This window comes from Coffea eugenioides, chromosome 6 (genome assembly GCF_003713205.1).
Source record: "Coffea eugenioides isolate CCC68of chromosome 6, Ceug_1.0, whole genome shotgun sequence".
NCBI lineage: Eukaryota > Viridiplantae > Streptophyta > Magnoliopsida > Gentianales > Rubiaceae > Coffea > Coffea eugenioides.
The window spans coordinates 2,768,405-2,781,919 of record NC_040040.1 but is presented as its reverse complement, the minus strand read 5'-3'; the positions used below and the strand labels follow the sequence as shown (position 1 = coordinate 2,781,919).

Genomic DNA, 13,515 nt, shown 5'->3' with positions numbered 1-13,515 from the left:
CTACTCTGGAACAACAATCCCAGCGCCCGCTGCAGCATCCCGGTTCGGGCATGAGGGCTGTATTTCTGGGAAACCCCAATATTAAAAGGGAATGTGCTGGAACTGGTGTTTTCTTGCCCAGAAGATTCGGAACCCCAGCTGTAAGCCGCAAGAAGTCAGGTATTTTTGTTTTCTACTCTACTGTTTGTTCTAGAACACCCCTTGTTTTGTGCCTGGTGAATGACCAATGTAATGATGACTTTTTTTTTTGGGGGGGGGGGAAGGGTTTCAAATCGTATCCTTAGTAGTGGGCAGTGGAGGATGAGTCGGAAATTTTAGTAGTACTAAGCTATCTTTGGATAGTGTGGGACTTCTTTTTTTCTTTGCGTTTGGTTAATAATGGTCACATGGTATGTGTGTGTGTTGGTGGAAATTCTCATTCTAATGTAACTGTTCTGATCGACCCAGATCTGACCCCTTTTGTCTTCTCCCCTTTGTACTCTTCTGATTTATTCACTCCATTTTTTGTGTGGGTCGGGGGTTCGTTTGGATGTGCGTTTAGAATCGAGTTCAATAATAATAATAATATTTCTTTTTTTCATTATAAAGTGATAGTATATGCAACTATGCATGACGTTTTATTGGTTAAAAAAAAAAATTGCAGGATGTTCGACGGTTTTACTGCCGGACAGAGTGGTCCAAACCTTGAATTTGAATTTGAATTTGAACAAGGAGGGTGTGGATGTTCCGGCTCAGCCCGCATATAATGCGGGTCGGGCCTCTGATTACGGTACTGGCCTGCTGCCCTATTTGTTTGTTTGTTTGTTTTTTTTTTTAATCTCTAATTTGTTAAAGAGTTGTGTTGCATCCTCTGGTGGCTTGGGTTTGCTTTTGAACATTAGTTGGTGTGTGTTATTTGGGCTGATGAAGTCTGTATATTTTTGTGGGTTTTTTTTTCCTGCAGATGCGGGAGCTTTGAGATATAGAAATAGTAGTAGTAGTAGTAGTGTGGGGGGGATGGGTCATCAACAACAGAGGGGCGGATTGAGACAGCAGGCGGCAGTGATGAACCAAGTCCCAGAGCTCAGACTTCCTCAGGAGTGGTCTTACTGATAGGAATTTCAGAACCATTGCAATTCATGGCATTTTTATGGGAAAAACGGGGATATGTTTTGTTTTGTTTTGTTAGTTGTTAGTGTGGGATGGGATAGGGGGGTGATTTTAGGATAGGAGAGGAAAATACTTTGAAAGAAAGGAGAAAAAAGATGAAGGTGATGATTATTTATGATATACTACTTACTACTATTATTTTGGGGGGGGGGGGGGGTGGGTCAGTAGTGATTTATGTTAATGAAGGAGGAGTTGGTGAGTAGGATTAGGAGAGAGGAAGAATAAAAGAATAGTGTCGAGTGGTGGTAATGGAAGAGAAAGAATCCGCATGCTTTTTGTTCAGTTGGCCGCTGCTCTCCCAGCTCGGGTACCCCAGAAAAGCGGTGATGACGTGTTGGCTTTTCGTTCTTCCGTTGGAGTTGGAGGTAATGAATGGTGCTCCTCTTTCTCTCTCTTCTTCTTCTGCTCTAAATACTAGTAAATAATAAAAAAAAGTCGTTTGGTAGTTGTTTGCAATTCAATCCAATACAGTAGTAGTAGCAGTTAGGGCACATCATATCATTGAACGCGTTTGGTTGTTACAGCGAGCGGCTGGATGGCTTTACAAATTTCCCTCAATGGTTAGTTGATATAGGTGTGGCATGGCATCTTTATATTTATTGTGTTGGATGATACTCTGAAAACTCCTGTCGTATCAGATTTAATTCCACACGCCCATACTGGGTGGTGATTGATGTTCACGTCCCGGTACTTTTCTTTTTATATAGTATATACTTCTAATAGACATTGCGACTTGCCTGGCGATGCGCTCTTCTTGTTCTCCGTCTCTCAAGTACTACTTCTCTATTTTTTCTTCTCCCGGTAGCCGATATATATTATTAATATTTGGTCCTAAAGCAAAACATTTGTTCAATACTAGAGCGAGCATAACCGCTGCGGACAAACTTGTGAAGTCAGGCCTTTCTCCTGCTGTATTTTCAATCTTCTTATTCGACTTGCGAATGTGCAAACACGGTAGTCAAGTTACGAAAGGCAAAGAAGAGAAAAGAAAGGTTGCTAAATGCAAAGCTCAAATCAGATCCCTCGGTGGTGCCATTTTTTCACTCAAATGTCAAAGTGTTCAATTAATTTACGTTAAAATCACATATCATCATATGATAATTTAAATTCATTGGACATTTGGCATAATTTCATTTCAGGAATAGCACTACTGAGTCGACACCCCACCGAAAAATGGCGCCAAATATCTCAATCGTGCCAAGCTTTTTTTTTTAAAAAAATTTTTGGAAGGAACAATTGTGATAAGCTAGGTGAATATTGTTATTGTGAAGTAGGACTCAATCAATTGCAGTCCTGAGCGGCCGCAGAGGCCGAAATCAAGTGGGACCCTATCAATTGCAGTTCTAAGCGGCCGCAAGAAAACGAGCCGAAAAAGGGTTTGATGCGTGTCTAAAAGGGCTCAGTCGGGGGCATGTTCCAAGTTACTAAAAAAAAAAAAAGAGCCAAAACAATTAAAAATTTATAGAGTTGGTTTGGATTGTTATTTTCTAAGGTTTTTATAGCAAAATGTATTGTATGTATGTAAATTTTAAAAAAAATTAAATTTTTTTTTTTGAAGAAAAATGACAATTCAGAAAATTGGAAACCCTGAAAGAGGGACGTTGCATCTTCTGCTTAAGTGGAAATAATTGTGTGGTTGGGAACCTGCTGTCGAGTCAGAAATATATGTATATATCTGTTGGGTGATTCAAAATTGGCCAAACGCATCCAGAGCAGAGCAGAGTGTTGTCAAGTGGTTGTGTAGGACCACAAAGGGTGTGATCCGGAGGAGAGTGTTGGCTAATCCTGAAAAATTGCAATCAAACAAGCCCAGAGGTTTTCTGGTTTGAATTCCAAACTTTGCTAAGAGGAAGGTGAAAGAAGGGCGTTTTTGAGTAAAAATCTCATGATACCTGACTTACCAACCAATCAGGCACTGAACTTGGGAGGACATATAGATATCATCGTTACTTATTAGACATTAATCCCGTGTTGATGATATCTTAATTGGAAGTTTTGTCGAACAGTGCAGCGGAAGCATGCATGTAGGTGCCGACTCTTCAATTAAACTCTTCCCAACCTTTCTTGTTCCTTAACCTGGTTGTAAGTTTCCGGTTGTATTCGTCCAGAAGCGCCAGTTGAGTTATATTAAACCAATACGTACACTACTGCTACTACTACAAGAAGTTAAAACTTGCTTGAATTTGTTTTTGGGTAGATGAATGTATACATACATTGGTTCCCGCTGAGTCTGACCAGCATTCATTCATTTGGCATTTAATGAATTATTATTGTTGGGCGTTGGGTCGGCCGGAACTGGGACGCCAGTAATATGCAACTAAAATGCTCCTCTCTCTCTCTCTCTCTCTCACACTCTCGCAACCAATCACTGGAAACTGCAGATTAGAAGTAATCTGAACTGATTACTTCTTCTTTGGCATTTTTTCATGTGGTTTTAGCACTGTGAAGCAAGAAATGCGACTGAGCTCCAAAAAACGCATTGATAGGACCGGACAAATAATGGAGTAATTATTAATTGAGTTTGCTCGCGTTTATCTTCTGCAATTTGCGTTCAACACTGACGGGTCAATTTAACGTTGCTTTCAGAGTCTTCAAGAATATAAAAGGCAAATTTCGCACCATCCCCGCACGCTATGACACAATTCAAATTCAACGGTAGCTCACCAACTGACCAACCAACCAGCCGGTTTAGGTTGCATTCATATATAGTAATAAGTTTTGACACCAAATCTGCAGCATGATACTACATATATATATATATAATTTTAGATGCTCCTAATTATTATTGTTTTCTCAATCGTAGCCGTGAGTCCTGGAAGAGAACTGGATAGGAGGGCCACAAAAAAAGATACTCAATTCTAATCTAATGGCTAAATAAACGATCGCTAAAGAATTGCTCCATATAGTAGTACTAGTTCCTAACATAAAGTTGTGGTCAATTAGTGTCAAATCATTATTATTAGACATGTAGTGCAGTTGTGACTTGTCAGAACCTGCAATATTTTAGTAATCAAATTCCATCCAAGTAAAGATCAGACATATGACCCGGATTCATGGCGATGAGATGACAATAATGAATTGGCTTTATACGAAGTTGGAAAATATTATTATTGAATAAATTATGTATAATCCGAAATATTCCTGTTTTGGCTAACAAAATGAAGTCCGAGTACTAAACTTGATGGACTCGAGTATCATCTCATGCCTCCATGGAATCAGACACTAAACTTGATGGTTTCCCTGCTCAGATCACTAGCGGTAGGGGAAATCTGGAAAGTCAAAGCAAGTTAACCTTGCCACCATCATCTACTCTTATTGGCTGGCAGGAAATGAACAATAGAATTTACAGCTCTAAGGTTAAAACTGCTCTCCCATGGCAGTTCTACAAATCATATCCTGGTGCATTCCACAAACCTGTCTGTCTGGATGCATTATTATATTCTATTGATGATATGAAGAATTTAAGCACATGTTAATCCTCAAGATGATGACGAGGGAAAAGAATTTTCAGATACAAGAGAAAACAGTAGTGCTTATATCTGCTTGCTACTTTATCTTAGTAGACATGTAGCTTTCACGTTATCTAGAAGTAACGGTTGTTCTCTCATGGCAGTGTATTCTCTGGTTGAGTTGTTCCAGAACCTGTTGCATCTAAATGTGGCTTCATGCTTCTTGAAAATGGGAGCTTGTCTCAGAAGTTAACAGGTTTCCCAGATGTATGAACAAGATGCACTAGTGTTCTAAATTGTAGTTTGATCGCTCTGGATGATCTCCTCATTCCTTCCAGGTCAAGCTTTGGTCTGACAACGGATCCATAATGCAAGTGTTGGACGTAAATCCTATTCAGGTGAAAGCTCTCTGTCGACGTGGAATGGCCCACATGACAGCTGGAGATTTTTTGAGGACGCAAAGAAATGGTTTTAACGAGGTAATCTCGTCATCTATCTATACGCTAATAATAGTTGGGTACTTCAGCTGTAAGCCTCAACTCTCAAGTTGGCACTTGGGATTTGCTGTGGAGATGATGAGCATCCACTAGTCATGTGAGTCTCTTCTCAAACTTAAGAAAAAAAGAGGAGTCTTTGTGTTGGTTACGTTACAAATTTTTTGTACTAAGATAATAGCTTTCTTAAATTGCATACTTGAAGCTTGTAAAATAGTGTACGGTCGCTCAATAAAAGAGAGTATAATAAAATGTTGGGAAAATGGCCAATTTCGTCCCTAAACTTTTTTTCTGTGTCAATTTAGTCCATGTATATTTTTTTTGGCCAATTTGATCCTTATACTTATTTAACGGTTCTAATTGAGGAACTCCGCGGCGGCGCCACCGTATAAATTCAATCAAATCACTAATTGAACAATTAAGTAAGGGTATTTTGGGTAGTTCACTGGGACAATAACAAAAGAAGTAAAATCCTTGAAGGATCCAATTCTAAACCTTGGATTCTTGACTAACAAAGTCTCCAAAGGCTGTCCGAACTCCTCTCCCATTGCTTAAAAATTGCCCAGTTTTGCTTTGTTTCTTTTCAACTGCGTCAGAGAGATCACAATTTGCGACGTCCAATTCTAGGACTAGTCCGGCCTCCGAATCCACCGCCCGCGCCAACTCCTCCACCCTTACCAAATCCCCCATGCCCTCCACCAAAACCTCCTCCAGCCCCAAAACCACCACCTGCACCACCTCCTATACCTCCACCTTTCCCAAAGCCACCATCTGCTCCACCCCTTTTTCCGCCACCGGCCCCACCTCCAGCACCTTTGCCAACGCCTCCTCGGGCTCCTCCTCCTACACCTCCACCTGCTCCACCTCCGGCACCCCACTAATGCCTCCAACGACCCCTCCTACTTCCCCGCTTGCTCCACCCCCAACTCCACTACCAATCTCTACCAGCCCCACCACCTACACCACCACCTACTCCTCCACCAGCTCCACCCCCTGCACCTCCTCCAATGCCACCTCCAGCACCACCACCTGCACTGCCTCCAACTCCACCACCACCACCTGCTCCTCCAACACTAGCTCCAGCCCCAGCACCACCACCTACACCTCCTCCAGCGCCACCTCTAGCGGCACCACCACCACCTGCACCTCCTCCAACTCCAGCTCCTCCATTAGCACCTCCAACGCCGCCTCCAGCAGCACCACCACTACCTGCACCTCCTCCAATTCCAGCACCACCATCGGCACCTCCTTCAATACCCAGAAAATCCTCAAGAATGTGTTTGTATCCCGCAACATAATTAAACAAAAATCAGCTACCCAAGATAATTTAAATTCTTCCAAAAAAATAAAAGAAAAAGGGGTGTATATCAGGTATAAGGCGCTCTGAAGAACAAAAAAAGTGATAAAAATCGGTCCCCAAAACACTCAACTCTGTTGGTCCTCAAACGTATCGAAACAGTTGGGAAAAGAAGGGAAAAGCTCTGCTGGTTTGTAGTGGAAAGGGATTTTCGAGTGGTGATAATCAGTAGCCGAATAGCAGAGGAAACCGAAATCCAGTGGAGCTTCTTCAATAAAGACTCAATATTCTCAAAACTCGATTGGAATCTTGCCAACATAAATCTCAGCACCCAATTCTAAGTTTAGAATAGAATTGGGTCTTTTGCCGGATTATTGCAATTATAAAAAGCTAATTGGGTCTTTTGCCGGATTTTACTTCTTTTGTTACTGTTCCAACAATGAACTACCCAAAATACCCTTGCTTAATTGTTCAATTAGTGATTTGATTGAATTTATACGGTGGCGCCGCCACGGAGTTCCTCAATTGGAACCGTTAAATAAGTATAAGGATCAAATTGGCTAAAAAAAATATACATAGATTAAATTGACACGAAAAAAAAATTTAGGGACGAAATTGGCCATTTTCCCTAAAATGTTCCGCAAAACACTCTTTTTTTTTAAGTGTTTTTTTTTTTTAACTTGACAAAAGAAAGGGGAAAGGGTAGGAACAAACAAGCATTTTTGGCTAGAACAGCTAGATATCACAAGGACCTAGGTAACGCCGTAGCAGCAGTGTGCAGGCATCAAACTTTGGGATCTAGTGTTAGGGAGTTCGTCTGAGCGGCAGCAGGTTGCGGAAGTTGACCAGAAAATGTCCAACTCCATGACCAGCCACCGCCACTATAAAGATCCCCAAGTTGAAGGACATGACGGAGAGCATGACCAAGTAAGCCAGCGCCATACGAATAGCGTAAGCACCCGCCTGACTTAAGCTGCTAAAGACTCCGGTGGTCTTGAGCACCCGAGGAGACGCCGACAACACCTCAACTGCAAATCCCAGAAAAGAATACGAAGAAGAGGGCCAAGATGTACATACCGAGGTTGTTATCAGGCCATCCCCTGAACAGAACAACCACATCTTTGCCCCAGAAGAAGCTCATCTGCATACTCGTCATATTGTCATTCGTGCTCATGGTCGAATTTGGTGGCGTCGGCATCGGCATATCCCCGCGGTCCATTTCTTTCTTATTAGTTTGAGGGACAGGGTACGTAGGAAATACAAGCCGGGAAACAATACGGATTAAATAGACTTGGAACGAGTAAGCACACCCTCTGCACGCCAAAATATTGGGTAGTAATCTGGATACAAGAAGTAGTATTTAGTATTCGAACTTCAAAGACAGAAACAAAAGAGAAACAAGATGAGGGATATAAACGATGATAGAACAAGAAAAGGAGACAATGGATTTTGTCGTATTAATGAAATATCTCGTCTTTTTGTCTCGACTCTACGAGACATTTCAATTCAGGCGTTGCTTCGGGAGGATATAGTGAAAAAAAAATACTACTACTACCACTACCACCAGTACGTACAAGATACTATGTGGCCAGCAAGCCAGGGCCAGGGCGAAGTATTTTGACCCATGTACTTCTGTGCTCCTAATTCGTTTTTATGATTTTATCTTCGGTTTGTTGTTTCTGGGAAGATTTGATTTGCGTTGTACAGAGGATCAACTTTCGTATGGCTAATGATAACCCACACACAGACACCAAAAAAAAAAAAAAAAAAACTAGTAGTTGAAGCTTGAAGGAGGTCACAATCGGTCCAAATTAAAGATCTTCTTTTATTGTAAATATTACTTGCAAATATGATGGTTTAGAGAGTGGAGTGGACACGGTGTTTCAGAGGGAGGAGGACTCGTTGTGGACTGGTGGGAGATGACGGACAACAATCGACATCGAAACGATCCAATAATTTCAGCGGATAGTGCCCTTGGGATTCCACTGTTGAGGGTATCCAAGGCAGACTGTTAAAGTCGCATCTGCAAAGTTGCAAGGCATTCAACAACAAATATTATTGCTTTTATATATATATATATACACACACACACACACACAGGATTCATTCACAGAGCGTAGGTGGGCCGCTTGGTTTATGGGGAAGTGTGTAGTCAGAGGCCCAGAAAGAAAAGAGTTTTCAAGATCAGGAGATATATACATACCAAGTCCAGCGTCAAAACGCAAGAAGCAACAGAGGAAAGCCTTTGCTCTTTTAATCCAAGGCATGTATGCCCAACAGCCCAAACCCAACACCAAAAAAAACAAGAGTACGATGATTGTATTTGGAACACGAGTAAAAGTAAGAAGTTTTGATGCATATGATATGACCCACAAAAAAAAAATTAAAAATTAAAAATTCATAACAGAGTTTATGTGACCCAAAGGCTTGCTCGCTTGCTTGGATCTTGGTTCCGCGATAGTTTGTTCAATCTGATATTCAAATAGTTTGGTGAAAAAGCATCCAGCAGTGTGGCCGGCGAGAGCAACCAAGAGAAACATAAAATCCCCGGTAATTACAGATATCATAACCAAGTAAGCCATGAACATCCTCAGTCCGTGCAAACCGGCGTCAAGCAGCAAGCCCCTGACGTCGCGTCGTCGTCGACATTGTTGCTTGATGCTGATGGGATCATTACTGGTGGAGCAAATCTCAGTTGTGAAGGCAAGCAAGAAAACAAGAAACATAGAGAATATACATTCGCCGAGGCTTTGGTGATTAGGCCACCCCGGATAGAATTGCATCATGTATGATATCCAGAAGCTTGAATATTGTGGTGATTCTGGAGGTGAGGAAGCACCAAGAAGTGATGGCAGCGATGGCAAAGAGGAAGCTAGCTGGAATTTTCGATGAATCATCTTGCAGACATTGACAAGATGCATTCCGAACATATTTAAGCAAGATAAGATAGATATACACGATTCTCGCTAAATGAAATGAATTGAAACCTCGGCTGTGCTTAACCAGATGATCACAAGTTACAGACCGAAAATAATACATGTTTGCCAGATACCAGTATATAAGCATGCAAAAGTACAATTACAACTATTTATTCTTTTTTCTTTTTCCCTATAGATTTGTTCTCGTAAACTGATAGCGCACCAGAATGCCCTTCAGACACAAGTACAACGTTAGTTAATGATTGGCGTTCAGTTTACTTTCTCATTAATTAGTAGTACTCAATGTTGCCGTATTTCGCATCTACATAATGGCAAAGATTTAGTAACATCAAAGCAACGGTGGCTGATGTCCATAATTGCAAAGATTCTTGCCAGTGTTATTATGCCTTTCTAATCTAGAGATAATGCCGGGTCAGATGATAAGATTATTTAGGAAAACGCATGTACTATTTAATACTACATTTTAATTTATTGTTTCGTAGGGTTTTCAGTAGATAGAAATCTTCAACTACAATCCATCCGGTGACCGACTTGGGAAGATTAACAATTTAACTTCCGTTCTACTCAAAAAAAAAATCAGTTGAATTTAAAGGTGCGAAACGGTCAAAAACCCAAGCTCCCTGTGAAAAAAGAGTGTGTAAAACATTAAATAATAAAAGAATATTGTAAGAGCCCAACTAAAGCGAATCACCAGCCAAGTGACCGACCGATAATCTACTCCACCGCCTTCACGAACGAACGATCCATCGTGTTTAACTTACTTAATTACCAGTATTAGCGGATCCCTTTCTGAAGATGGATACGGGACTCCCGAAAGCCACGTATCCAACCGCATGGCCCACCACAGCAGCGATGAAAATTCCTCCGTTATAAGAAATCACGGACAACATCACCAGATACGCGAACCCTGCCCGAATTGCTCGAATCCCCATCTGGAAAAGAATCGCGGCGACGCGTTTGGATCCGGGTCTGACAACGTTGATGTTGGAGAACAGCTCCACCAGAACAGCCGAGAAAAATACAAACAGGAGGGCTAGTGCATACATGGCGGAGTTGTGTCCGGGCCAGCCGGAGAAGAGTATTTCGGCATCTTTACCCCAGTAGAAATGGGTGAATAAGGAGAATGGGTGGTGTTGGTGGACGTTGGTGGGAGGCGGTGGAGGAGGACGTGGTGCGGTGGTGTTGTGGTGGATGGGCAGAGCATCGATGGCCATGAAGAATATATGATGATACGATGACCCGGGAGAGGGGTGGAGGTGGGGGTGGGTGTGTGGCTCTGTGGCATCCGAGGGTTTAAGAAGTTAGAGCTGAGATGCTGCATTTTGAGGTCTCTACTCTCCCACTTAGGCGAGTGTACGCAGCCGCCAAACCTTTTTAACTGCTTGTGTAGTAGTACAGTAGTAGATATGTCTGTATGAGCTATCAAATGAGTGTTGGATTTGGCAAAGCGTAAAAACTAGCATGGCATTAGGAGCAGAAATAGCAGCGGAATTACCAAGGTAGGAAGAATCACGCGCTTTAGAACGGTGGAGGGGCTTCTTCTTCTTTCTCTTTTGCAGGGAATGTGCTCTTCGTATGTCTGCAAGCGATTCCAATTAACAGTCAGTGCACCTTCCCAGCTGCCATTCACACTTTCTGTCGGGAAAAATTCCTGTTACAAAATTCGATGGTAACCAACAGGAAAGGAGGAACCGTTCAATTTTGTCAAATAATATTATTTCGTTTGCATCGTAAACATATTCTCATTTATCATCTTATCCCACATTCGTCTCGTATTACAAAAAGCGCTACAACAGTGTTTATTTCAAATAATACTCTATCCAAACACTACTTTTTGTTTGTATTGATGCTATCGTCATGTGGAGCCATATTCCGATTCAATCAAATTTAATAGGCCCTCTCGACTAAATGAAGCTCTCATTCTTTGATAGCGGGCCAATGGTTGTGGCTCTTGCCTATGTAGTACTATTATTAGTTATTACGGGTGGCTCTTCTCTATGTTATTGATTTCCATTTTACACTCAAACAAGGCCTTATCTTATTTACCGGTAGCTCTTATCTTATGTTATTGCAATTTTTTGGAGATTTTGTAAAAAATGTATGAAAACGATTTGATATATGCGAGACAAAAAGATGGTTAAAAAATATATTCACAAAAAATTAAGTTATTTTTTGTAAAAAATAACTTTCCAAACAATGCCTTAGTTTTGAATACATGACACTTTAAATATTTCCTATTCATCCTACTTGAGTTCGACTGTTAACAATATAATATTAATTTCTTTTTTTTTATTTTTTTTTGGAGTGTGTGCGTACAAATTGCACACCACCACTGACCACAAGTCCATTAGAGAGTTAAGTAAGTCAAATCCCACTTAGTACCCCTAACAGATTATTTGTTTTCCATTTTGACACCATTAAAAGCCAATATTTCAGCACATTAAACTCTCCAATAATTTAGTTTTAACTGATTGTCATGAACTTGGTTACTCCATTTCCTTTTTCCTTTAGGGGGAAAAAGAAAAGAAGAACTTCACAGAGATGATTTTGGCGGGGGAAAGCCACAGATTTATTAAAGAGAAAGGCTCCATTATTTATGTATCCAGATAGTACCCTTTAAGCCACCACAACGTCGCTCGCGAAGCGGCGTACAACAGATACAGCAATATGACATCTCAATATATTTCCTCTTCCTCCCCTACTTATGTTCTTATGCATACTACTGGCTAGTACAGAGTGGTAACATACTAGACACGTATGTGTATCGTTGAGGAACCAAGCGGGACATGCGTTTATAGTATTTCAACTGGTATGACATGATGATGAGAATGGTGCATAGGCTCCCACCTGGGAACTCGGACAGTGAGCACCCCATTTTCAATGGTTGACCTGATCTGATCAACCCTAGAGTCTTGGGGCAACCCGAAGGCGGTCAGAAACTTGCATCTGCTGCGTTCGATGACGTGGTGGTAGTAGTTCTGATCGTGTCGGTCTTCTTTCTCCGTGTACCTCTCGCAGCTTATCTTGAGGATCTTATTATCCTCCAATTCTACCCTCACATCTTCTCTCCTCACCCCTGGTGGAAGCTCAGTCTTGAAGATGTACGCCTCTGGGGTTTCCCTCCAATCGACAGTTGCACTTGCAAATGATGACGGGGCCTGCACCGCATGGTGGGAGGACGCACCATGTACTGGTGGTGCCCATGCAGTTACTCCACTCTCGCCGTGATATTGTTTTTGGTGGACCGGCTGGTGGTTGTTGACCGGAGCATCCCATCCATCGCCGGAGAAAGGATTATAGAAGACGCTTCGTCGCCCACCAAACACGGGCATCAGGGACATGGTTTATTTATAGTTAAGTAAATAGCTAGTTTTTTTTTTTTTTTCCTTGGAACGATGCAGAGAAGTAACTAGCTAGTTTTGATTTCTAAATTATAGTATCTTATATATACTGCTAAACAATTGTCTTTTCTCTGCACTAGTACTACTACTTGTTTGGACAAAGCTAAGATGGTGGATGAATTTATAGTCCGGAGGGGGTTTGTTTGGGCCCTGCAGGGATGGGTTGATTTGTAAATAAAGAGGGAATTCTAGACTTTTCCCAGCCAGATTCATAATCGGGTTATACATGCATACAAAAACGGTAAAGAACGAACTTAACTAGGAAGGTGAGAATTAAAGTGTGGCCTAATTGGACAAGGCAGGCATTCACAAACAAGCCAAGGGAGAATATATTCCCATGAACTGATTTTCTAGATTTCAGAATATAAAAAGCAGAAACCACTTAGTAGTGAGGAAGCTTTTTGCAATGATGTGACCATTTCTGCGAGCCACCTGTGTTCTTGCCGCGTCTATCCAACGATGCTCATAGCCAGGGATCGATGTTAATCGACTACCACATTAGTAGATACTCATACACAGTGAAACAGGAATCCAGTTAACGTTATCTACAACAAAGGGGATACGTGCTTGGGATGCTTTGAGATCAAGAAATTGCAATGATATTTTATGAAGTGCAATTACATTTATCGCGCCAGCTAACTAATGATTTTATTTTGCAGAATTTGCACGGCAGATATACTGCACGGTATTTCCTCGAAATGTAGTAGTACTTGAATAGCTAATGGTATGTGCGAGAGACAGATGAACAAGTACGTTATCTTTGCACTGTACTCAAGAAATATAAAG

At 41.4% G+C, this 13,515-nt stretch overlaps 4 protein-coding genes across 4 annotated transcripts; 1 reads left to right on the top strand and 3 right to left on the bottom strand.

The window, feature by feature from the left end:
* The first annotated feature begins 6 nt into the window (after positions 1 to 6).
* LOC113775904 lies at positions 7 to 1,292 on the top strand. Its single transcript, XM_027320955.1, has 3 exons — positions 7 to 159; positions 644 to 769; positions 944 to 1,292. The coding sequence occupies exons 1-3, from the start codon at positions 51 to 53 to the stop codon at positions 1,090 to 1,092; spliced, it is 384 nt and encodes a 127-aa protein (XP_027176756.1). The 5' UTR covers positions 7 to 50; the 3' UTR covers positions 1,093 to 1,292.
* A 4,401-nt stretch (positions 1,293 to 5,693) lies between these two features.
* Positions 5,694 to 7,608, bottom strand: LOC113772884 (glycine-rich cell wall structural protein-like). Its single transcript, XM_027317382.1, has 4 exons — positions 7,467 to 7,608; positions 7,259 to 7,417; positions 6,038 to 6,340; positions 5,694 to 5,947 (listed from the first exon to the last, which is right to left on the bottom strand). Exons 1-4 carry the CDS (start codon positions 7,606 to 7,608, stop codon positions 5,694 to 5,696), a joined length of 858 nt encoding a protein of 285 aa, XP_027173183.1.
* Positions 7,609 to 9,477: 1,869 nt separating this feature from the next.
* LOC113772882 (copper transporter 4-like) lies at positions 9,478 to 10,542 on the bottom strand. The gene is made up of 2 exons (XM_027317379.1): positions 10,098 to 10,542; positions 9,478 to 9,539 (listed from the first exon to the last, which is right to left on the bottom strand). Exons 1-2 carry the CDS (start codon positions 10,540 to 10,542, stop codon positions 9,478 to 9,480), a joined length of 507 nt encoding a protein of 168 aa, XP_027173180.1.
* Positions 10,543 to 12,120: 1,578 nt separating this feature from the next.
* Positions 12,121 to 12,669, bottom strand: LOC113772881 (18.2 kDa class I heat shock protein-like). The gene has a single exon (XM_027317378.1). It carries the CDS (start codon positions 12,667 to 12,669, stop codon positions 12,121 to 12,123), a length of 549 nt encoding a protein of 182 aa, XP_027173179.1.
* Between the last annotated feature and the right edge of the window lie 846 nt (positions 12,670 to 13,515).